General features: G+C 43.3%; 1 protein-coding gene across 3 annotated transcripts in view; it reads left to right on the top strand.

Annotated features, from left to right (window-relative positions):
- Positions 1-23,401, top strand: part of hip1 (huntingtin interacting protein 1) — a 277,810-nt gene that overhangs the window by 213,829 nt on the left and 40,580 nt on the right. For all 3 annotated transcript variants that reach the window (XM_078225078.1, XM_078225080.1, XM_078225079.1), the window contains 4 exons: positions 296-393; positions 4,260-4,332; positions 8,515-8,698; positions 9,954-10,042. In XM_078225078.1, the coding sequence (XP_078081204.1) occupies positions 296-393; positions 4,260-4,332; positions 8,515-8,698; positions 9,954-10,042 (444 nt within the window). The remainder of the gene's footprint in view (positions 1-295; positions 394-4,259; positions 4,333-8,514; positions 8,699-9,953; positions 10,043-23,401) is intronic.

The raw sequence follows: 23,401 nt of genomic DNA, 5'->3' as shown, positions 1-23,401 counted from the left end.
CCTTACCAAAGAGTGGAGGAAATAATTTTGTTTGTTATCCTTACCCCAACTTCCCAATCTCATTTCCTTTTCTCTCCTAGAATTATCAACATGGTACTCAAGTTTTCAGATTCTAGATCACTCAGCGGCTGAGAGCTTAACTACCTCCCTCCCATCCTTAGGTGTGTCCTGTGTGCTTGTAGTGGTTGGAGAGATGAGGTGGCTTTGCATCTGTGAACTGCACACAAACTGAAATCTTGCACACTATATACTAGCCATGGTTACCTTTAACCACGTTCAACCCTCTTCCTTACAGAATTTATTTGAGAATAAATTTGATGACCTCTTTGGAAGTCCCGGTCCCACTGACCCATTCAATTTTAACAGCCAGAATGGAATGTCTAAGGATGAAAGGTAAGGAATATGGATGTCATGAAAATCTTGGACTTAGTTGTTTAATAATTGATGATGATGTAGCCCCCATGTGTTTCCTGAGTAGTGGTCTGCAAGCCTCAAACAGTGAGTCTTCCTGTTCATGCAGAGGACAAGTGAAATTACAAAAGCGGGGGGGTGTTCCATCCCTGTTTACGGTGGGCTGGAATGGTGGAGGGGGCGAAGGATCAAGGGGGGATTCTGAAAGGCTTTTATGCTGATGGGACTTCCCCGCTCGATTTGTCCCTGCTCTTCCCCCAACCAGTGACATAAAGGAGTTTCGGCCATGCAATGGCGGGAGCCCCATTTGGATACATTTTAGTGTAATTAGCAGGCACCCCCCCTCTTTGTCCAAGTGTTTACAAATATGGTTGGAAAAGCCGGCAGTACAGCTGGCAGGCAACACTCTGCTTTCCCCGCCTGAGTTCACACTTTGACAAAAAATGAGAACATTCCACCCAGTGTTGCAGAATGAATTCTAGGCTTTATCCTAAAGGTATTTAATTCTCATATCATAAACAAAACGAATCTAAGGAACAGGTGACCTGCTACCAACCTGTGCAGGTGGAAGAATATCTTGGTTTGAATGTGACCTCCTGTTTTAGGTGAAATTCACGTGGTTATTCTCTTCGCTGAACAATATCTCACCAACCTGCATCCAGTCAAGTGTTCAATGGACAGCTCTCCAGTAGAAATTGTAGCAAAGACTTGGGAAGCCTGTCAGTGTAATTCTGACGATCAATAGCATTAGTTCAATCCAAATCAATAAGTTCTCAAATCAGGTCAAAGGTATCTTAAGGGGTGAAAGTCACCGCATCAGCTTTTCTTCCATTTTGCTTCCGTGAGTCAATATCAAATCCCTAAACGTGGTTGAATGAACCTCTGCTATCTGAATCCTGGCTCCAGTAGAGATGATTTCTTCTTGGTGCTCACAGTCATGATGACAGAATGTGCATTTAACAACAGAAGTGATGCTGGAGTTCATCACTAATGATCAGTCTGTGCGCTAATGCAGTGACCTCCATGAATTTAAGGAGCGATTAGAACATGATACCCAGGATCCTTCCAGGCTTGAATCAATACTCATTGTTGTTTTTAACTTTGGATCAGACCTTCCATTGATTAGTGGGAGAATAGGGAAGTCATCCCAAAGACTCATTGCATCAACCAGTCCTTTAACACAAGGTGGTTGTGTTTATCATTGAACCTGTTGCTCATTTCTGGTAGATTTTAATGTTGACTTGCACCATTCTGCTGTGCCCTTGTTGTTCATTAGTACGTGGTGATCATGAAATGGGGTGGAAAAATATTTCAGGACAGAAAATTTCACCAGTAACCTTAAATATTTCCCATTGTTATTACGCTGATCGTTGCTGATCCTATTTTGTTAATCTTTTTTCCATGAGTGAAGGGTTGAGTGTCTGCTAGATTCTAGAAAGGTACTGGATTGAATAGCCAGGAGTAATAAAGCTATTACCTGCATGCAAACAGCCAGGAACTCATTAAATTGTGGGTGCGGAGCAAGACTGGAAGAGATTGTGATCACTATAGCCAATCCCAAGTTAGATACAGTAACACAACCAAATAAATGCTCATGATTACAATGGGCATTGACGCCATTATTTCTTTTTCTCTTTGTGTTACTAGTGTTTTTCCTCTGTCCTGTCACCCCTGTTTGCACCAGGTTAAAATTAGTATGTCGAATGAACTGTCCGAATTGGCTTACTAAACTACCCGGTATATCGCCAGTCCATTGTCTCAATTATATTGTGTTAATCTTTGAAGAGCATTCAGTGTATAAAATTTCTGCCCTCCATCTTCCAAACTGCTTTTTCTTTAATACCACCAAACCGCCTCCCCCCCCGCCCCTCTAACCAGCACCTACTGTGGCCCACCTATTTTAAAATCACAATGCATTCTTTGTTCCTCAGTTTTTGTGGAATCTTCACTACTCTGTATTTCTTCACTGGTCAGAATGTAGCATGTATGTAAGACCACCCAGGTCTTGAGGGTTTGTAACCTCTGCTTTATTTCAGATTTCCAGCATCCACAATATTTTACCTTTGTCATGTGGCAAAATATGCTTTGTTTCCTGACTCTGAATTTTGGGCATGGCACACCTGGATTAATGGCATTCTCAACACAGTTTTGTTGTTCAGTATGCCATTGGCCAGTGGAATAAGTTTGCTTTGTAGAAGTTTCATATCATAATAGTGAGTCACCTCTTTAAATCAAAGACCTGCAACTGGCACATTTTAAACAACTGGAATCTTCTGTGTGCAATTTGTTTTACTTAATTTTATGTTTAAGCTCAGTACAGAAACATTAAGGTTAATTGAAATCTTGTCTACAGTACGCCCAGTATCAACACCTAGTGAGTGCTCTGCGCTGTGTGACAGATGAGGTTCAATCCCCAATCTATACCAAGTTAAATAATTCCACCTGAGGTGGAGACTGGCAATAGAACTATAAGACATAGGAGCAGAATTAGGCCACTCGGCCCATCGAGTCTGCTCCGCCATTTAATCATGGTGATATTTTTCTCATCCCCATTCTCCTGCTTTTTCCCCATAAACCCCTGATGTCCTTATTAATCAAGAATCTATCTATCTCTGTCCTAAAGGCACTCAGTGACCTGACCTCCACAGCCTTGTGTGGCAAAGAGTTCCACAGATTCACCACTCTTTGGCTGAAGAAATTCCTCCCCATCTCTGTTTTAAAGGATCGTCCTTTTAGCCTGAGGTTGTGCCCTCTGGTTCTAGTTTTTCCTACTAGTGGAAACATCCTCTCCACGTCCACTCTATCCAGGCCTCGCAATATCCTGCAAGTTTCAATAAGATCTCCCCTCAACCTTCTAAACTCCAACGAGTACAGACCTAGAGTCCTCAACCATTCCTCATACAACAAGCTCTTCATTCCAGGGATCATTCTTGTGAACCTCCTCTGGACTCTTTCCAAGGCCAGCACATCCTTCCTTAGATATGGGGCCCAAAACTGCTCACAATACTCCAAATGGGTTGAGACCAGAGCCTTATGCAGCCTCAGAAGTACATCCCTGCTCTTGTATTCCAGCCCTCTATACATGAATGCTAACATTGCATTTGCCTTCCTAACTGCCGACTGAACCTGCACATTAACCTTAAGAGAATCTTGAACAATGACTCCCAAGTCCCTTTGTGTTTCTGATTTCCTAAACATTTTCCCATTCAGAAAATAGTCTATGCCTCCATTCCTCCTTCCAAAGTGCATAACCTCACATGTTTCCACATTGTCTTCCATCTGCCACTTCTTTGCCCACTCTTCTAATCTGTCCAAGTCCTTCTGCAGCCCCCCCTGTTTTCTCAATGCTACCTGTCCCTCTACATATCTTTGTATCATCTGCAAACTTAGTAACAGTGCCTTCAGTTCCTTCCTCCAAATCATTCATGTATATTTTGAAATGGTCTTGGTTAGAGGGGATGGTCCAACCAGGCTCCAGCTCCTGACTACTGTACAATTACAGTGACTCCTACTGAAGTTGGGATTGTCAGGTACCGTTCAACTAAGTAGCCTTTAACATTACTGTCCAAGATGACACATGAAGAATGGTGAGGACCCAGTTGATAGCTGGTGCCATGCATCCTTTGCCCTGCATGAATAGGTGCCTGTCAAAAGGGACAAGAGGGGTAAGGTCTAACTAAAAGTTAGCTCAAGAAATATCTAAATCTAATGTGGCAAACCAGTTGCTTTGAAGTAGACTGTCACCTGATTACATTCGCTAAAGTTCATCAACTGGCTTTCTAATTAGTATCCATGAGTCCACAATAAATTTCAGCCATTGTTATATACTTGTTTTTTTTTGTTCCCAGGGATAAATTGATTGAACAGCTCTACAGGGAGATTGCATCACTGAAGGAGGAAATGGCGAGTATTAAAGTAGAGGTAGGCTGTCTGTTTATCGTTCTTTCATGGATCTGTACCCTAGAATCGAGAGAACCGGCTGATTTGATATAGCCAGCTGTTGCCACTTAACAATGACATAATGAATCCAGTCAAAGAATGAGACTGACTCCATGGTGTATTTTCCACATCTTGTTCTTGACCTCTCTTACAACCACGGATATGGTTAACTGTACCAATGTTTTTCAAATGTTTCTCCACTGGCGTCCAGTGCAGTGAGATTATCTTTGCAGGATTCCACTTTTGACCTGTCCAATTGCAAGTTGAACATCTCCAGCTATCGTTCCTCTTCCCACCTTGTGTGCCATTACCTCTGGAATTTCCCCCAGGATCTATCCGGCCTCCTCTTCCTCACCCACAATGCTGCTCCTTTTTTCCTCATCGGATGGGCTGACAGCGCACAGCTCTTGACCCTATCGAATGTCTGAGTTGGGAAACTGTTTTTCTGATATCCGTCACTATTTCCTCCACTTAAACTTTGAAGATATTTTTTGCCATTTAATTCCAGCTCCATTCCTGACTGCCGATTCACGTTGAATCAGATTATAGTCAATGCTGAGGAAAACCCTGAGACCTCCATAAATACTATTTACTTTCATAAAAGTAACTTCACTTGGCTCTGTCCCTACATCATGTCCCTCTTAAGAAGCCTCATTCCAGCTGCTAAAGCTGTTGTCCAAACATTTGTCACCTCCAGACTGGATTATTCCAATGCTCTTCTGGCTGCTCTTCCATCCTCTTTTCTGTACAAGTAAATTCTGCTGCCTGGAAGCCATCTGACAACATGTCCCTCTTATCAAGCACTCTGGTGCTCGCTGACCAGTATTGGCTTCCAGTCCTCTGTCTCCAGTTTGCAATTCTTATCCTTAATTTTTACACCCCTTTGCTGCTTTTCCCCATCTCCAGCCCTGAAAACCCACTCCCCTCCCATGCAAGGATTGCCATTTTCCTCAGTTTGCCCCATCATTGGCAGCCCTTCAACCCAATTCCCACTGGAATTTCCTCCTTAAAACCCTTCAAATCTTTCTCCCTCAGCTCCTTTGGGTCTTTATTAAAACCTCGTCCTTTCACCAAACTCTTGGCCACTCTTCCTAATGTATCTCCTTTTGGATTGGCATTCATTTTGTATCTTTTTGCACTGTGAAGTACTTTGGGACGTTTTCCTATGTTGCAGGTTCTACAGTAAGCACAGATTTTTGATAATGAAGTGGGCACTCGGCCTCTTGCCACTAACTGGCTGCTCAGAATATTGCCGCTATTTAAAATGTCCAGTTTTTGCTTACAACCCAAAATCAACAATCTGAGTGTGACGGGGCTCAGCAGTTTCAAGTGTCAGTGAGGTCTAAACACTAATCATTGACTTATCTTTGGAATTCTTTACAGTGAAGAAATAATATTTGCAGGTAATATGCTAGATGGTGCAGATTGATGATCCAACTGAGGCACTTGCCTTTCAACAGCTTCTATTTAAATGATCACTGCCAGCGAACTGTGCTGATCACAGTAAGTGATTGTGACAACATAGTACCCAGGCCATTAAGGTTTTAGACTGTTGATTTTGATTAGTGCAAGTCACTGACCATGGCAAGCACTGCTGATTCGAATATAATTCCACCATGCAGCTGACTGCTTCTACTTGACTGATGACCGAAAGACATGATAATTTGCCAGCGGCGTTCAGTGGGCAAGTGATGCAGACAAGAAAACTGAGACAGACGAAAGAGAGCTGCCAAACTCGGCATTTACCAAATGAAGTCACCGTTTACTATTATCTTCGAATCTTAAGATAATAAGATTATCTTATACACCACAGCACATGGCCATTTGATCCATTGTGTCTGTTATGGCGCTTTCAAAGAACTATTTCCCTGCAAAGTTTTACCCTTCCAAGTATTTATTGAATTCCCTTCTGAAGTTTCTATTGAAGAGATTCTCCTTTAAAGCAGTGAATTCTAGATTGCAGTACCAATTAGTGTGGGGAAAAAAATCTTCTCATCTCACCTCTGACTCTTTTGCCAGTTCCCTTAAATATATGATTACCAAATCTTTGCCATTGTAAACAGTTTCCCCTTATTTACGTTTCAAAACCCCGATGATTTTGAATACTACTTTGCTCGATGTTAAACAACACAACCTCTCTGGTCTCTCCACATAATTGTTATGCTTGCCTCCCTGGGCATGGGAAGCTGCAGCCTAGACTGGACATTAGTCAAGTGCAGGTTGACCAGAGACTATCATTTGGTCCCTGTTTCTTTCAGCTTGTATTCTATTACGTTACCACGTTGCTTGGTATTGTGTTGTCTGTTTATTGCTGTTCTGCACTAGGAGGTCATGCCTTCCATCTTGTTGCTGCCTGCGGGACCTTGCTTTGGGCAAGCTGGCTGTTGCACATGCCTGTGGGGAGGAAAAGAAATGACTCGTTCTGAAGTAATTCTTTGGGAACCATTTTGGAACATTTCTGAGAGATCTGATAAATAGTTACTTAAGTGAAAGTTTCTTTCTATCCAGACAACCCTGGAACCAATTTAAGACAGACAAATTGCATAAAGGAAGGAATAACTCCATTTGCAAGGCCAGTACGGAAATCCATTATGTGGAACTGAATGGAGTTTGCAGAGAGGAATTCATTTGCTTGACATATTGATGCCTGGAATGTGTCCTGGTCTGATATCTCAATTCTCTCTCTCTCCCCCCCCCCCCCCCCCCCCAAACCTGCCAGTTCAGCACTCACTTCAGCTAAATTGTAGAAAGTTTTTTGTGAATAAAGAGTCGATTTGAAACTGTCCAAAGATGTGCGGGTTAGGTTGATTGGCCAGGTTAAAAATTGCCCCTTAAAGTCCTGGGATGCACAGGTTAGAGGGATTAGCGGGTAAATATGTGGGGGTGGGGCCTGGGTGGGATTGTGGTCGGTGCAGACTCGATGGGCCGAATGGCCTCCTTCTGCACTGTAGGGTTTCTATGATTCTATGATTTCTATGTTTGAAGCAGAGTTGGTTTTAAAACATGAATGAAGCTATGTACAGAGAGAGCTCTGTTGGTTCCTGGAAACTGCTGTAATCAGTCAGGTTGACTTCCTCCCACTACAATGGTGCCATTAGGATTTCAGTACAGTTTTCATACCATGTCTACTTCAACTGTGGAAAGCCTCCAGCCGTACAACTGCAGAATTTGTCTGTCCAAAACACAGTCCATGTCTGGAGAAAGCATTTTGAGCCCGAAGACTAGAGATTATTGTGGAAATAATCATGGTCAATTATTTTTATGGCATTCCTCTGTCTACTATTTTAACAGATTCATTAACCATTCAATATAAACCACTTAGTTCTCTGCTAAATAACAAAGAGGCGTGTTGTACAAACGTACAAGGCAATTGACTGCCATTATTGCCAACAGCTTTATGTGACAAGGTGAAGTACTGATGTTACAGGCTTGACACTGTTGCAGCAATTTGAAATGAAGTGTTACCAGTGCGAGTTAACTTTACCTTGAGGTTTTTTTACCAATAGCAAGTACTTAAAATGCATCATGACCCTGGTGACAGCAGTGTGTTGAAATGTCAGGATCATTTTCACTGAGACAGAGTATGATTCACTGTGTAAATGCTCCAGTTTCCCAGGAACAGTGCTGTTCCTGTCTGGGTAACAAATGTGTAAAGTTGTTTTAGGTGTCGGAGGGGAAAATGGATGTGATGAATGCAAGGAAATGTGTCTCTGACACTGATTCCTTCTTCCTGTCTCTTGCTTTCAACTTGTGTGTGCCTTTGTGCATGAGTGTCTTTTTTTCTCTCTCTTGTGTGCTTTTGAACTTAATACCCAGTTGTACATATTCACTATCCTCCCTTTATTGAAGCCTCCTCCTATGTCTCCTACTCTTAACTCATTCTTTCCTCAAATCTGTGGGACTCAGTACTGTTTTTTTCCCTCATATAAACATAAGGCTTTTAAAAACCCAATTTTTACATTAATTGTCATTTACTGAATTATCTCAACAACACATCTTAAGGAAATATCCCACAATCCTTCACAGGATGGTAGCCCGTGAGAAATTGGCTTCTTCCCTGCTGTTACTTTCATCCTGTGGTACCTTACCCTGTGGGCCTTAGTTTTTCCACATTGGAAATGGGTGAGTTGCAAATCCCACAAGTGCTCCTTCTGCTTGTTTCAGAGCAAGCGCCTGATCTCTCAGCTGAAGGGTCGAGTCAGTGAGTTAGAGGCAGAACTGGCCGAGCAGCAGCACCTGAAGCAGCAAGCGTTGGATGAGAATGAATTTCTGAAGGCTGAACTCGAGGAGGTGAAGAAGAGACAAGATGACACCGAGAAAGCCCAGAGGAGCCTCACAGAGATTGAACGTAAGTGCCAAATTTATTTCCAAGTGGAAAGATTAACCACTGCCCACATATGTTTGATGTCTTCCTCTGGCTGCTGCTGCTGTTTATTCTGTATGTGTAATGAATAATATTAGAAATCCTCTGCCATTGTGAATTTAATGATTATCTTAACCAGTCAACCAGGGTTCAGTGTCCCTTCAATCTACCCATTCCGTAACAGATTGGTCGAATCGCAGTACAGGGGATCCAATCAGACCCTGGAACCACATTGCCAGGGTTCAGTCTGAACCCTTGTACATCAGTTGTGTTGCCATTTTATGGACCTAAAATTGTTGAGAGGGAACGGAGTTCACAACATTGGGAGTCTGTACGATTTTGGGAACGTGCTTCATCTTCCCTCCCCTATTGAAAGCAGTGAGTCTACCGATGTAAAGTGACTCGACATTTGAGTGTCAAAAAGCAGAATGAACATCAGTTGGTTGTTCAGATCCGGGAGGGTGGAAAATCACTGCAGTATTCTGCCTCCTAACAACATCGTCACAAGCACACTTTCGAGCAGGAGTCTCTGATAATAATTGGCAATAGATGACTTCTACTTCATTCTCAACCCCAGTTGTAACAAACCTAATTGTAGTTCACCAGCTGCTAGATGGTTGAGATCAAACTGCCCAACTCAGTGAGCTGAGATGTTCCTGGTCTGTGGGACTTGGCATCACTGCTGGTGGAGCAGTCGAATTTGAGCTCACTTAAAGGATAAAATTTAAACATGCCAATGTTTCAGAAATGCGAACCTCAATGCCACGACTGGAAGGTTTGAATTATAAGGAGAAGCTGGATAGGCTGGGACTTTTTTCCCTGGAGTGTAGGAGGATAAGAGGTGACCTCATAGTGGTTTATAAAATCATGAGGGACGTAGGTAAGGTGAAGAGCCAAGGTCTTTTCCCCAGGGTAGGGCAGTCCAAAACTAGAGGATATAGGTTTAGGGTGAGAGGGGAAAGATTTAAAAGGGATCCGAGGGGCAACTTTTTCTCAGAGGGTGGTGCGTATATGGAATGAGCTGCCAGAGGAGGTAGTAGAGGCAGGTACAATTGCAACATTTGAAAGATGGGCGAGGGTTAGAGGGATATGGGCCAGACGCAGGCAAATGGGACTAGTTCAGTTTCAGAAACCTGGTTGGTGTGGACGAGTTGGGCAGGGGAATGTTTCCGTGCTGTATATCTCTATGACTCTAATGACAAACTATAGACAGGAGAATTTTTCTTTTCTTGTTTCCCAGGGAAAGCTCAAGCCAATGAACAAAGATACACGAAATTAAAGGAGAAGTACACGGAGCTGGTTCAGAACCATGCGGATCTACTGCGGAAGGCACGTTGTTTTTGAATGCCAGGATAATGTGCAACTCGGTAAAAGTGAGACTTTAAAATGTGGGAAACACTGCTACAGTATTGAAGCAACTCCACATGTGAAACATTACACACAGTTGCTTTCAAGTCACGTTCATGATTTGTTCATGGCTGCAAATCCTGGACAGGCTTTAGGTCTGTGTAGACAATAGTGTAAAAACTGTTCTGGCAGCTTGCACAGGCACCTGAGTACTTGCTCCACCCAAGGAAATGAAAGAAAGACATGTAACACTTTTTATGACCACTAGATATCCTAAAGTCATTTACAGCCAATTTACTTTCAAAATGCAGTCAAGTCAGTGTTGTATGTTGCAGTCAGTTTGTGCGCAGTAAGTTCCCACAATAGTGATGAAATAAATGACCAGTTCACCTGTTTCAGGTGCTTGTTGAGGTATAAATGTTCCAGGAGAACTCCCCTGCTCTCCTTTTAATCGTGTTGTAGGATTGTTTATATCCACCAGCGAGGTTAGGTTTAAAATCTCAAATGAAAAAAAGTGGGCAAGGTTTTACAGCCTCGCTCGTCCTAAAACTAAAATCCCGCCCAAGGTCAACATGGGCCGCCCCTCGCCCACTCCAATTCCTGTGGCGGGCGGGATGGTAAAATCCGGTCCAGTATCTTCAACAGTGCAGTGTTCCCTGAGTCGGCATGACCTGTCAACCTAGATTATGTGCTTGGATCTCTGGAATGAAACCTGAATGCAAAACTTTCTGACCGAGACAAAAATGCTGTGGTGGCTGCTGGTTTGGCGAGTGGTGCAGGGTGCTGGACCTTTGTGCCCCTGCTGGGATTAGTACAGGTTTTGACTAAGCCTAAGGAATCTGGAAACACCTGAGATGGTGCCTGGGTTGACGCCCTGACTTTCACCTGACTAAAGTGCAGGTCCAAAGACTGTTTAGAGCAATGGTTAGCATGGCTTTTAAACTCTCCATGCCTTCTGACACTCAGAGCCACAACATCCTTCTGCACATATTGCTGTGATGTATAATTTCCAGCCTTGGCAGAAGTGATGGGAGTAGTTGGAGGGTGAGAGATAATGTTTTGCCATGTTTTATAGGTCTGTTACAGTGAACCCCTATTGTTGCAAGTGCTTGATATGTTAGAATCTCCGTTCTTTATTTGTCTCTATCAGAAACTGAGGCTCAATGATGACGTGTTTTGGTCTAATAGTATCAAGTGCAATCTCAACAGGTACATGTTCTGAGACTTGCTTTTGCTAACTGATAATTGGGTCCATTTTTACTGTTTGGAATCGTTATTTCTCCCCTCACCACATCTGGTTGAGGCTTGAGCAACAAAATACTCTTCAACCAGAATTAACTCCTGTTTCTTTTAATAATGAGGTTTACACAAATTCATCTGAAAACTGTTTTTCATTGAGTTAGCCAAGTGTTCCTCTATATTTTTCTTTGCCTCCTTTTTGACCCATAACTCGTTAACTTACATTTCAATTATTTTCACAAGCTTATGTATGTAATATCATTGGGCAGTTTAGGTCAAGTGGAGATCTAATTGAGGTGTACAAGATGATAAGGGGGATTGACAAAGTAAACGTGGAGGGAATGTTTTATCTTGTAGGGCAATCTAAAACAAGAGGTCATAGTTTTAAAAGTTTAAAGTTTATTCGTTAATGTCACAAGTAGGCTTACATTAACACTGCAATGAAGTTACTGTGAAAATCCCCCAGTCGCCACACTCCGGTTCGGATACACTGAGGGAGAATTTAGCCTGGCCAATGCACCTAACCAGCATGTCTTTCAGACTGTGGGAGGAAACTGGAGCACCCGGAGGAAACCCACGCAGACACGGGGAGAATGTGCAAACTCCACACAGACAGTGACCCAAGCCAGGAATTGGACCCAGATTCCTGGCGCTGTGAGGCAGCAGTGCTAACCACTGTGCCACAGTGCCGCCCCCAGGGCAGTGAATAGAATAGGGGTGGTAGATTTAAAACACAGATGAGGAGAAATTACTTCTCTCAAAGGATTGTGAGTCTGTAGAATTCACTCCCACAGAACGTGGTGGATGCTGGGACTTTGAGTAAATTTGAGGAAGATGTGGACGGATTTTTAATTAGTAAGGATTTGTAGGGCTCTGGTGAATGGGCAGGTAAGTGGCATTAGTGGCAGTGTTACTGGACTAGTAATCCAGAAACCCAGGGTAATGCTCTGGGGACCTGGGTTTGATTCCCACCATGGCAGATGGTGAAATTTGAATTTTTATAAAATCTGGAATTAAAAGTCTAGTGGCCACAAGGCCATTGTTGATTGTCGTAAAAAATGATCTCGTTCAGTAATGTCCTTTAGGGAAGGAAATCTGCCGTCCTTACCTGGTCTGGCCTACATGTGACCCCAGATCCACATCAATGTGTTTGACACTTAACTGCACTCAGGGATGGACAATAAATGCTGGCCCAGCCAGTGATGTCCACATCCTGTGAATGAATTACAAAAAGAGTGGAGTTGAGGCTGAGAAGAGATCAGATGTGATGGTATTAAAAGTCAGAGCAGACTCAAGGGGCTGAATTGCCTATTCCTGCACTTGTTCTTATGGTTCGTATGATCCTGGCAGTAATGTTCTTTGTTTAAACAAATGGTATCTCTCCTGGTCCAGTATCTTCGACAGTGCAGTGTTCCCTGAGTCGGCATGACCTGTCAACCTAGATTATGTGCTTGGATCTCTGGAATGAAACCTGAATGCAAAACTTTCTGACCGAGACAAAAATGCTGTGGTGGCTGCTGGTTTGGCGAGTGGTGCAGGGTGCTGGACCTTTGTGCCCCTGCTGGGATTAGTACAGGTTTTGACTAAGCCTAAGGAATCTGGAAACACCTGAGATGGTGCCTGGGTTTGTTCATAGAATCCATACAGTGCAGAAGGAGGCCATGCGGCCCATCGAGTCAGCACCCACCAGGCCCTATACTCATAACCCTACTTATTTACCCTGCTAACACCCTGACACTAAGGAGCAATTTAGGATGGTCAATCAACCTAATCCTCACATCTTTGGAGTGTGGGAGGAAACCGGAGCATCCGGAGGAAACCCACGCAGACACGGGGAGAACGTGCAAACTCCACAAAGACAGTCACCCAAGCTGAGAATCAAACTCGGGTCCCTGGTGCTGTGAGACAGCAGTGCTAACCACTGTGCCGCCATCATCTGATATTTCACCACACCCAGAGATGCTCCTGAACTGGAAGTGTCGAATACACCTATCGCTCTGCACATGCTGCCCCTTCCCCATGCCTCTCTTTCGAGCAGGTCCAGTGTCACATACACTGACATTGGATAGAATTGCCTTATATTTATTTGAGTGAAGTGATAGGAATTTGTGCTGAGCAGCTTTCCCCTGTTGTCGGAGTTTCCTTGTCGGCCAGTTAGCTTATTTAAATTACCTTAAAGTACCAATATGTCAACATTTTAAAATCCACTCCTTAGTGATCTTTTTAAAAAAGGTTTAATGCTATGTTGTGTTTCTTTGAACGTGTTTGCATTAGATGATGGTATTTGATTTTAACAGATGGAAAAGTATCCTATTTTGTGAGAGGGGGAGTTAGAACTCTTAACTGCAGAATCCAACAGCTAAATCAAAACGTTACAACTCTCTGTACACACCAGATACAACATCTGTGTTTAGCAGACTCATCGATAGATAATATCCACTTGCTATCTGTGTTTTTTAAAGGCAGCTCATGCATCACAGGCCTATAAGGATTAAGCAGAGGTTACCGAGATGACTTACATTTGTGTTTCTTACAAAGCAAAAACACTTTGCTGTTGTATTCTATTAACCCAAAGGGGGAAGTACTTCTTTTCAAAAATAGTAAACTGCTATGTTTCCCGAGGAGATGCTTTCAAGAGGAAAACCGCAGTTTGCCAAAATGGAATGATGAGGCAGAATGGTTTCAACATTTGAATATGGGGTGATTAATTAGTGGGGGAGATTCCAGGAAGCCCAGGCACCTACACCAGAAACCATGCAGTCAACGGAAGGGCTAAGTAGTTTGACCATTGTTGGTTAAGCGTTCCTATTTATCAGAATCACCTGTGATGAACTTAACTGCAGCATTTTCTGTTGATCGGGAAGTAACCTGATGATTGTTGAGAATGGATAACAGCAATTTATATCGGGTTCCTCGCAGAGTATCATGTCATTGTGTAACTTAGCAAGGCAGAAACATGAGCGGTGAGAAGGGAAAGGAATTGAAGGGAGTGGGAGAGGGAGGTCTGTGCTGAGATGTGGCTGAAAGGATAGAACTTTTTTGGAAGTAAACAGAGAATGGTTTTGGGAGATAACACCAGAGAGCAGGTGATGTGATGGAAAAAAAACTAGCTTTGAAGGTGAAATAGCGAACATGGGGAGCAAACAGTAAACTGGAGTTAGGAGAGGATTTGGATTGTGATTATAAAGCTGAAGAGTAGATTATAATTCTGATATGGTGAGGTAAAGCAGCAGAATAGATATTTTGCCGATGTGCTGAACTGAAACTAATCCCATGTTATTGCTCCCTGATTATTTTTGCGGCCCATTTATTTGTTGTCCTTGCATTTTAACATGCACGTAAATTTCTGACTTCCCCATCAGGAATCCATGTCTTTGATCCCCTTGGAATAACAGCCCACTCTTTTGATGCTTGGCCTGCACAATAGGAGTGAGGCCCAAACCTCTCAAATCAGCCCTGCCTATTTGTAGTAGAGACGAGCCCTGATATAGTTGAGGACAATATCAAATTCTTTTTTGAGAAGTAGAGCAAACTTCCAGTAGATGAATCCTGATGACCGAGCCAAGGTTATGAATAAAGGTATGCACACCCCGCTTCCTGATGTGAATACCTGCCACAGAGGCATTTTGTGAGCATTTGTGGCTGTTGCTCAGGAAACCCGGGGTGGTGTGCGGTATGAAAGAGTTCAGTGGTAGAGTTGACAAATGGGGATTGTAGAGAGATATTCAGTCTGTGCCTCTGCAAGGCTCACCATTCATAATGATAGATTGTTACAGTTTGGGCTTTTGCCCAGCACTTTTCCTTCGTTCCCCTTGCTCGACCGCAGCTTTCCGAAGTATCTGCAGTGAACTGAAACCTGGGTTTGTACCCCATGCTGTCAATGCATTATTGTAACCCAGGTCTAACAATGAAGCAAACACTTGGAATGTCCACCTCAATCTCCTGTCATCTTAGAAACCAGAACATGGCACATCACTAACCCAGTGCATGCTCGCATGAGAACCACTAGTTTAGTTACAAAATAAAATAAGTGACAAGACACAACAAAACATCAAACCGAACAAAAAGTAACTTTACAGAATAACTAACATGGTCGTTTGTTTAAATGAGAAAATAAAGTCCAAACTTTTGAACAATTGACTGCAGTGAGACTTGGCTCAGCTCTTGCCATTCAATACAGACCTGCTCATTGTCCTTCCTGAGCACCTCCCTGTATGTAATCTACACCCACTTGGGTTAGAGGTTACTTTATTCACAAGGTGACTGTTCTGAGGTAGATCGCGTTGAAACAACAGCACTTGATGCTTACTTTGATCTTGATGTCAAGGAGGAAATGACAGTTTTTAAAAGCTTTGCATGTCTTGGGCATCTCCAAATGCTTAAAGCAGAGATTGTTTTGTGGCAAGTTGAAAACCTGTACTTTGGTTCTAATTGCAAAAAGTTATTTTGCTTCATGCAAGAGGAGCACACTCCTGTTTACTCTTACTGTCAGTTTTTGACTTTAGGATTTTATTAAGGACAAACTTAAACAGACATGAACCTTTAGGCTTAACCACAAACATTTGTATTCTTGAAAGAAACACTCTTGATGCCCATGTTGCACAACATTTTGATTTGATTTATTATTGTCACGTGTATTAACGTACAGTGAAAAGTCTTGTTTCTTGCGTGCTATACAGACAAAACATACCGTTCATAGAGAAGGAAACAAGAGAGTGCAGAATGTAGTATTACAGTCATAGCTAGGGTGTAGAGAAAGATCAACTTAATACAAGGTACGTCCATTCAAAAGTCTGATGGCAGCAGAGAAGAAGCTGTTCTTGAGTCGGTTGGTACATTACCTCAGACTTCTGTATCTTTTTTTGACGGAGGAAGGTGGAAGAGAGAATGTCCAGTGTGTGTGGGGTCCTTAATTATGTTGGCTCCTTTGCTGAGGCAGTGGGAAGTTTAGACAGGGTCAGTAGATGGGAGGCTGGCTTGCATGATGGACTGAGCTTCATTCACAACCTTTTGTAGTTTCTTGCAGTTTTGGGCAGAGGAAGAGCCATACCAAGCTGTGATACAACCAGAAAGAATGCTTTCTATGGTGCATCTGTAAAAGTTGGTGAGAGTCGTAGCTGAAATGCCAAATTTCTTGAGTCTTCTGAGAAAGTAGAGGCATTGGTGGGCTTTCTTAACGATAGTGTCGGCGTGGGAGGACCAGGACAGGTTGTTGGTGATCTGGACACCTAAAAACTTGACGCTCTCGATCATTTCTGCTTTGTCCCTGTTGCTGTGGACAGGGGCATGTTCTCCACTATGCTTCCTGAAGTCAATAACAATCTCCTTCGTTTTCTTGGCATCGAGGGAGAGATTATTGTCGACGCACCCGTTCGCCAGATTTTCTATCTTATTCCTAGACTCTGCCTCGTCATTGTTTGCGATCTGACGCACGATGGTGTTATCTTCAGCAAACTTGAAAATTCAGTTGGAGGAAAAACAACAACTTGTTAATAAAAGCCCCACGTTTCTCCCCAAACCTGCACTCAAAAGCTCCCTCAGGATTTAGTTGCTACCCTTAACCTCAGCCCCAATCTCCCTTAGATCTGGCTGACACTTACAACTCCCCATGTAGTCCGTCATTCCGGTGCAAGCTGTAGGTCGTGATGACCATTCCTGACTTTCCCTGGTGACTGCAGTTCAAGACTCCATTGTCTTGGCTTTTTAATACAAAACTTTATTCAAAATATCAAAGCATATTTCCTGGAGACATCCTGTTTGGATGGTTGGTGCTTAACACCTTTTAATCTTTTTTAGCCTGGTTCCTGCTTTTGTCAAGACGAGCCATTCATCATGATAAATGCAAAATACTGCGGATGCTGGAACCTGAAACAAAAACAGAACAATGCTGGAAAATCTCAGCAGGTCTGACAGCATCTGTGGAGAGAGTAGTGCCTGTACACTCTCTCTCTCTCTCTCCACAGATGCTGTCAGACCCCCTGAGATTTTCCAGTATTTTTCTGTTTTCTTTCATTCATGATGTTGTTTCCACGATCAAAACAACGGACCCCGTTCAGGTGTGTGATGTCTCTGGCTCTCAAGTTGGTCTACATTTGATAGAGCCCATTTCTCCTTGGCTGTTGTCAATGTTTGTTTGTATAATGGCTGTTGCCTGGGGGCCACCAGCTCCGGTTTCCCAGTTTCTTGAATTGTCTGATGGCAGTACAGTGTCTCTGAGATGGTAATGTCCCAGTGTCTTAGTTTCTGTATCAACATATTTTGACGATTAACCCCATATAATACATTTGAGGTTTGGCCTGTTTTCGGTCCATGAAGCTTTTGGGGTTTAATATTTAATAAAAGTCTAGTTGGATGGGATTTCGACCCTACATTCAGCAACAGGGAGAGCCTACAATATCCGAGGAACACCAGTCCCAGCATCACGGGTTCTTTATATTAGATTGTCTTGATGTAAGTATTATCTATGCTAAACTCAATATGCTACATTGCAACAGTAACTATAATTCAAAAGTACTTCACTGGCTCGAAAGAAATTTGCGACTTTGAGGCCATTAACAATGCTGTTGCAAGGCTTTTTTAAAAAGTTGCATGAAAGTACACCGTTTGTAATGTTACAAAAGCAAAACACTCAATGTGGGAAACCTGAAATAAAAGCAAAAAATAATGCTGAAAGCGCTCAGCAGGTTAGGCTGCATCTGTGGAGAAATAGAGTTAACTGATTATCAGAGACTCTGATGGAAAGGTCACTGACCTGAAAGGTTAACTCTGTTGTTGTGTTATATTGGCTATAGACTCGAACATTGTCATTGAATTGTCTTATAGTTGAATAAGATCAAAATTAGGATGCATTTCATTATTATTGTTAAAGTATCATCTCTGGATTTAATCCCTCCAGTGGTATTCATTTTGATTTGGAAAAAACAGAATGTGCTCAAAAATGATGGAAAACGTGACAACCAGCAGTACTCCAGATTTCCTTGTGTGAGGGGGAGATAGCTCAGACCCTTGGGGTGGGGGGGAATAAACTTCACAATTTCAGCCCACATTTGCCTCGAAACATTTCTAAATCTGCCAAGGGTAAACTGGATTCTGCTGTGTTAACCTGAGACTGATTTTGTTTTTAAGTTGTATTTCTTTTGTTAGGGTCCCAGACCAGAACCCCACATTGCATTAGGAAGCCAGACTAGACCCTAACAATTTTTCTATTTTGGCATAAATGAGGAAAGGATACTTCCTTCCAGGAATGATTGCCTGACTAATTCGGGATCTTTTCTAGGAAAACAAAACTTTATTTAATAACACATTTTAAATATAACTCTAACAAAATGAAGCAGCTTAACTTAACAGTTGACTGATATTTAAAAATGAAAGAAAGCAACTTTGTAGCTTATGCCTGTTTCAGTTCCAAATAAGCAACGTTCCTCTTAGAGACTTAAAGGCCACTTGAAATATATTTAGCAATCACAAATATACTTGCTATAATGTGTAGACAGCCTTGGAGTTTTCAGAGAGATATAGAGCTTTTAGAACCCTGCAAAACTCTCCTAACTTCAACAAGAAAAGGCAAACTCCAAATCCTTTCTGCAAAAGCCTGTTTTTCACTTCTATAGATTCAAGACTGTACATAAACCACAACATCATGTGATCATGTCAGTCACTCTAATCCGAAAGTCCAGGGGAATTTAAGTAAACAAAAGTCCATGAACTCTATTTAGCATAACTACGTGCAAGGTTGGAATGAACAATTATCCTGCTCTCCCAGCATCTTAGTCGAATTCACTCCAGACATACAGGCTGCCTGTAGCATAAAGCTGAATTTTTAAACATTCTCCTTAAATGTTTAAAAAAAATAGATACATATCCATATCAATTGCACTACTATCATCACACGCAGCACTATATGCAGATTATGAGGGATCCATTCCCAAAGCTTGCGGCCTGGAGCTCACCTTGTCAGTAGTCGTTTGGTAAAAGTGTACTTGTTACATCCCCTCTCAAATGTTTTAGATCATTGTGAGAAGGCAGCTCCTGTCGCAGCCAGACACTTGGCTAAGGCAGAAGTTGATTAAATCACGTCAAAGGGTAGAGATTTACCTGAAGGTTGTAAGGGTGATGGGCAGCTTGAATCCCTCTATCTGGGAGTTTCCCAGAATGCCAGCGGAGGGGGGAGCTGTTTAAATGCAACATAGAAAATTGTGCTGTTCATTCATGTATTTTTTATATATAAATAATATGGTCTGTACCTCATCCCAACTCTGTGCTATTTTCATCTGCCTCATAAAGAGAGGAGCAGTTGCATGTATTCAACCCCAGTGGCCTCATGTAAAAATAAGAATTCTCTGTTAACATCTCCGGGTAGTACAAGATATCTGGCAAAGCAGATTGCTCTCCAGACCTTTGGAATGTGAACCAGACTGGAATACTAAACACAAGAAAATATGCAGCACACAAAACGATGGAACTGTCAGTGCGGGTTCTGTATTTGTTAACTAGCCTGTGTGGAACTGCACAGTGTAATTGCCATAAGCAATTTCCAGGGCTGTTTGAGCGTTTTGGGTTAGCACATCTGCTGGACCTGGACCTCAACAGGAAAGGGTAGAAAGGACATGAGTCAAGAATGAGAAGACTGCATGTAAGGGTGATGTTCTGGAGGATGAGAGCCGAAGGGACTTCTTTATCTGAAATTCTCCGTTAACAATTCTGATTGCCACCCTTCAAAAAGGTGTGAAGAGGAAGAGTTAGAAAGGAGCAATGGGAATCATCTCCATTGTAAGAGGGATCAGTGATGAGGCAAAGAGCAAAATATTCTCTCTTTTTTCAGTGACAACTTGGGCAGGAAGTGCAGTGTGTAGCCCGCAGCCTGTGCGGCCGGCTTTTCCTGCTGAATTTTTACACACTGGAGGAGGAGGGTCCTACAACATCACGCAGTGCCATGGGAGCAGTGCCCGGGTACTGGACAGACATAACCCAGTTTTTGAGATACTTTGCGCTATAAGATTGGTCTTATTGGTAACCTTGTAAGTAGAGTCCAAGCCATTTGCTCACCATGCAAGCTTGATGGTGGAATAGGGCACATCAAAGACATCCTGTGGGATAATGGCTGCCCTGATCAGATCATTTTGCACTGCAGATCATGCAAACTCATGACTGGGCCTAAGGCTGTCACCTCCAGCACTAAAAAGTGGTCAACCTACCACAGACTACCCTGAAAGGGCAAGCTATCTTAAAACTTTGAGCAACAGGTGAAGCGAGCTGCTTCACGCTGCTGCTATACGGTAGCAATGTGAGTGGGATTCACCACTAACAGAATGCTGCTGCCAAGCTAAAAAGACATACAGCCTATCACATAAATGAGTAATGTGGTTTATGAATTTCAGTGCCAGTGTGATGCCAGGTGTGTAGGCTGTACGTTGCAATGACTGGCAGATCATTTCAAGCAGCATGTCCCAGCCACAGTTTGCAATGGGCAAGGTACAGATCGTAACCAACCAGCTCGAGCTTGCAAAGCTCAAAACATCGTGTTCAACTTTGGATGTGATTCAGTGATTGGACAATGTTTGGTAAATAATGCTGTGTGCTGAGAATTACACTGACAACCAGTTTAAGATTGTTAGTCAGGCTCCCAGTGTGATGTATTTGTGTGTACTGGAAGTTACACAGAGCCATGTTCTATGCAGACAGAAAGGTCTTGTACACACATTGTGCCTGTTGCTGATTTTTTAAAAAAGTGACCGAGTCAGTTGCTAATTCATTCCCAGGGTAATGCCTTGGCCAATTGGGGTCAAGTTACCTGGTTTAAACTTTGGGAGCTGGTCTGGGGGAACTGGAGCAGGGGCCGGTCTGGGCGGAGCGGGGTGGGAGGATGCGGTTCTGGATGGAGCAGGGGCTGGTCTGGGTGGAATGGGGGCTGGTCTGGGGGAGTGGGGGTGGGGCGTGGATGTGGTTGTGGCTAGAGCAAGGGCTGGTCTCGGGGAGCCAGAGTGGGGGTCAGTCTGGATGGATTGGAGGCCAGTCTGGGGGAGCGGGGAGTGGTCTGGGGGAGCGGGGAGTGGTCTGGGGGAGCGGGGAGTGGTCTGGGGGAGCGGGCCGTGGTCTGGGGGAGCGGGCCGTGGTCTGGGGGAGTGGTCTGGGGGAGCGGGGGTGATCTGGCGGAGCGGGGGAGTGGTCTGGGGGAGCTGGACTGGGGGAGTCAAACTATTGAAAGGATGAATGGGATGATCTGATTGTAGTAAGAAGTTTAACAACACCAGGTTAAAGTCCAACAGGTTTATTTGGTAGCAAAAGCCACACAAGCTTTGACCAGCTCCCCTCCTTGATATTTATTTGCTTTATTAACATTTCAGACGCACTCCCCTTCTTCAAATTGTGAAAATACATAGTGAGGATAAGCTTAGGAGCCATTTGATTTTTCAGTCTGCTGACTTATAGAAATTAAAACAAGACCTGATGAGGAGTTCTCGCATCATGCCTGATTTATTCCTGTGCAAGGCGGTCAGCTCTGATTTTATCCCCCATTTAAAACAAGGACAGCAATTGCTTTTGGTGAAAAGGTGAAACTTGTGCTTTAATGTGCAGTTTAAAGTAAAGGCTAGGCCGACTGCACCATCTGCTGGCGACAAGTGGTAGAACTCTTTGGGAAGAGGGAGCAAAATGAACATCAGAATTTGAGATATGAATATCTATTTGTTGTGGTGCGTTGTTCTGTGACAGAGCACTCCAATACAACTTTCCCTGCCTCATTTTCTATGCTACAGTACATTAACTTTGATCAGGATGTTTCTGAATGGCTGTCTCTCTCTCTCTCTGCCTGTCCAGCACTGAACACATTTTCCAGGCGGCTGATCTTTTTATCAATTCCTCGAGCAAAGCTGAGTTTTAATGGGGGTTGTGCACTGAGCGTTTTCTGACTGTACAACTCATAGTCATCAGTTAGAAACTTCTGTCACTCTTGGATTGGCTGAGACACAGAACATTGGCTCTTTAAAATATGCAGCTGATTCACGTCCATGTGCCGGTGAGGTGAAAATTGAGCCACGTGCTCTCAGTTCTCAAACCCTATCTGGTTCGAGACTTGGTAACGTTAATGCTTTGAAGGAAAGCCACACTGACATGAAATGTGAACTCTGTTTCTCCTCCCCCAGGTGCTGCTGGGTCTGCTGAGTTTTTTTCAGCATTTTCTGTTTTATCTTATTTGTAGCATCTGTAGTATTTTGGTTTTATCTTTGAAATGGCTTTACACATCAGCCCTGCCCTGAGCCGAGAGGACAGAGTCCCCCCCAGAGTAGAGGAAGACAACCTCCCAAGTGGCTGGATTATTGGACAGCTGGGATTAGTTTGGCTGGAGAATGGAGGTGTGCTGTAAGGAGGCAGGAGCAGATAAATGATAGGCCAGTGTGTCCTTGTCCCTGGAACTCTGTCCCTCAACATGTCTACCACACCACCACCTTGCAGTGACTTTAAACCCCCCCCCCCCCCCACCCCTCACCCTGATTCCTCCTCGCCACCCAGCTTCAGCCCTCCACCACACCCATCCCCTCCGCCCCCACCCACCACCGCACCCATCCCCCCCCCACCCTTTTTCCTGTCTCCCTCCCTCTGTTTTAAACATTTCCCCCCATGCCTTGTAAAGTGACAAAATGTCTCTTCATTTGCGGAGTGCTGTAGAAATGCAGAATGTTGAGGAAATAATTTGGCTAAATTTGTGTTACAAACCTAGCAATTGTTTCAACAATCTCTACACGGAGACTGCACTAAAAGTCACGTCTTCCTGTACGATTTTCTGACCCTCAGGTGTTTGTGCTCCTGTTTTCAATTGGTTTGTGGGAGAAGGTGGCACTCCTGATTTGTCATTGAGCAAAAAGCAGCACAAAGAACCTCTCGCCACCCACCTCATTACACCAGTGCTTAATCCAGTCACACTGCTCTGATCTGATACACCCAATCTATCTTCTTCAATTTAGGTCTTTCCCACAACGCGTGCCTCTCTGCTCCTGGTTAGACAGCAGTTTCTAAGAGAAAATCTCAATTTCTATAAACCAAGATCTCGCATTTTACTCTCCATCATCTCTGAATTGTTGCTTGGAATTGGATATAGATTTAAGA

The sequence above is a fragment of the Mustelus asterias genome, chromosome 12, assembly GCF_964213995.1.
Source record: "Mustelus asterias chromosome 12, sMusAst1.hap1.1, whole genome shotgun sequence".
NCBI lineage: Eukaryota > Metazoa > Chordata > Chondrichthyes > Carcharhiniformes > Triakidae > Mustelus > Mustelus asterias.
Note: the sequence above shows the minus strand (reverse complement) of the source record. Positions and strands in the feature narration are given on the sequence as shown.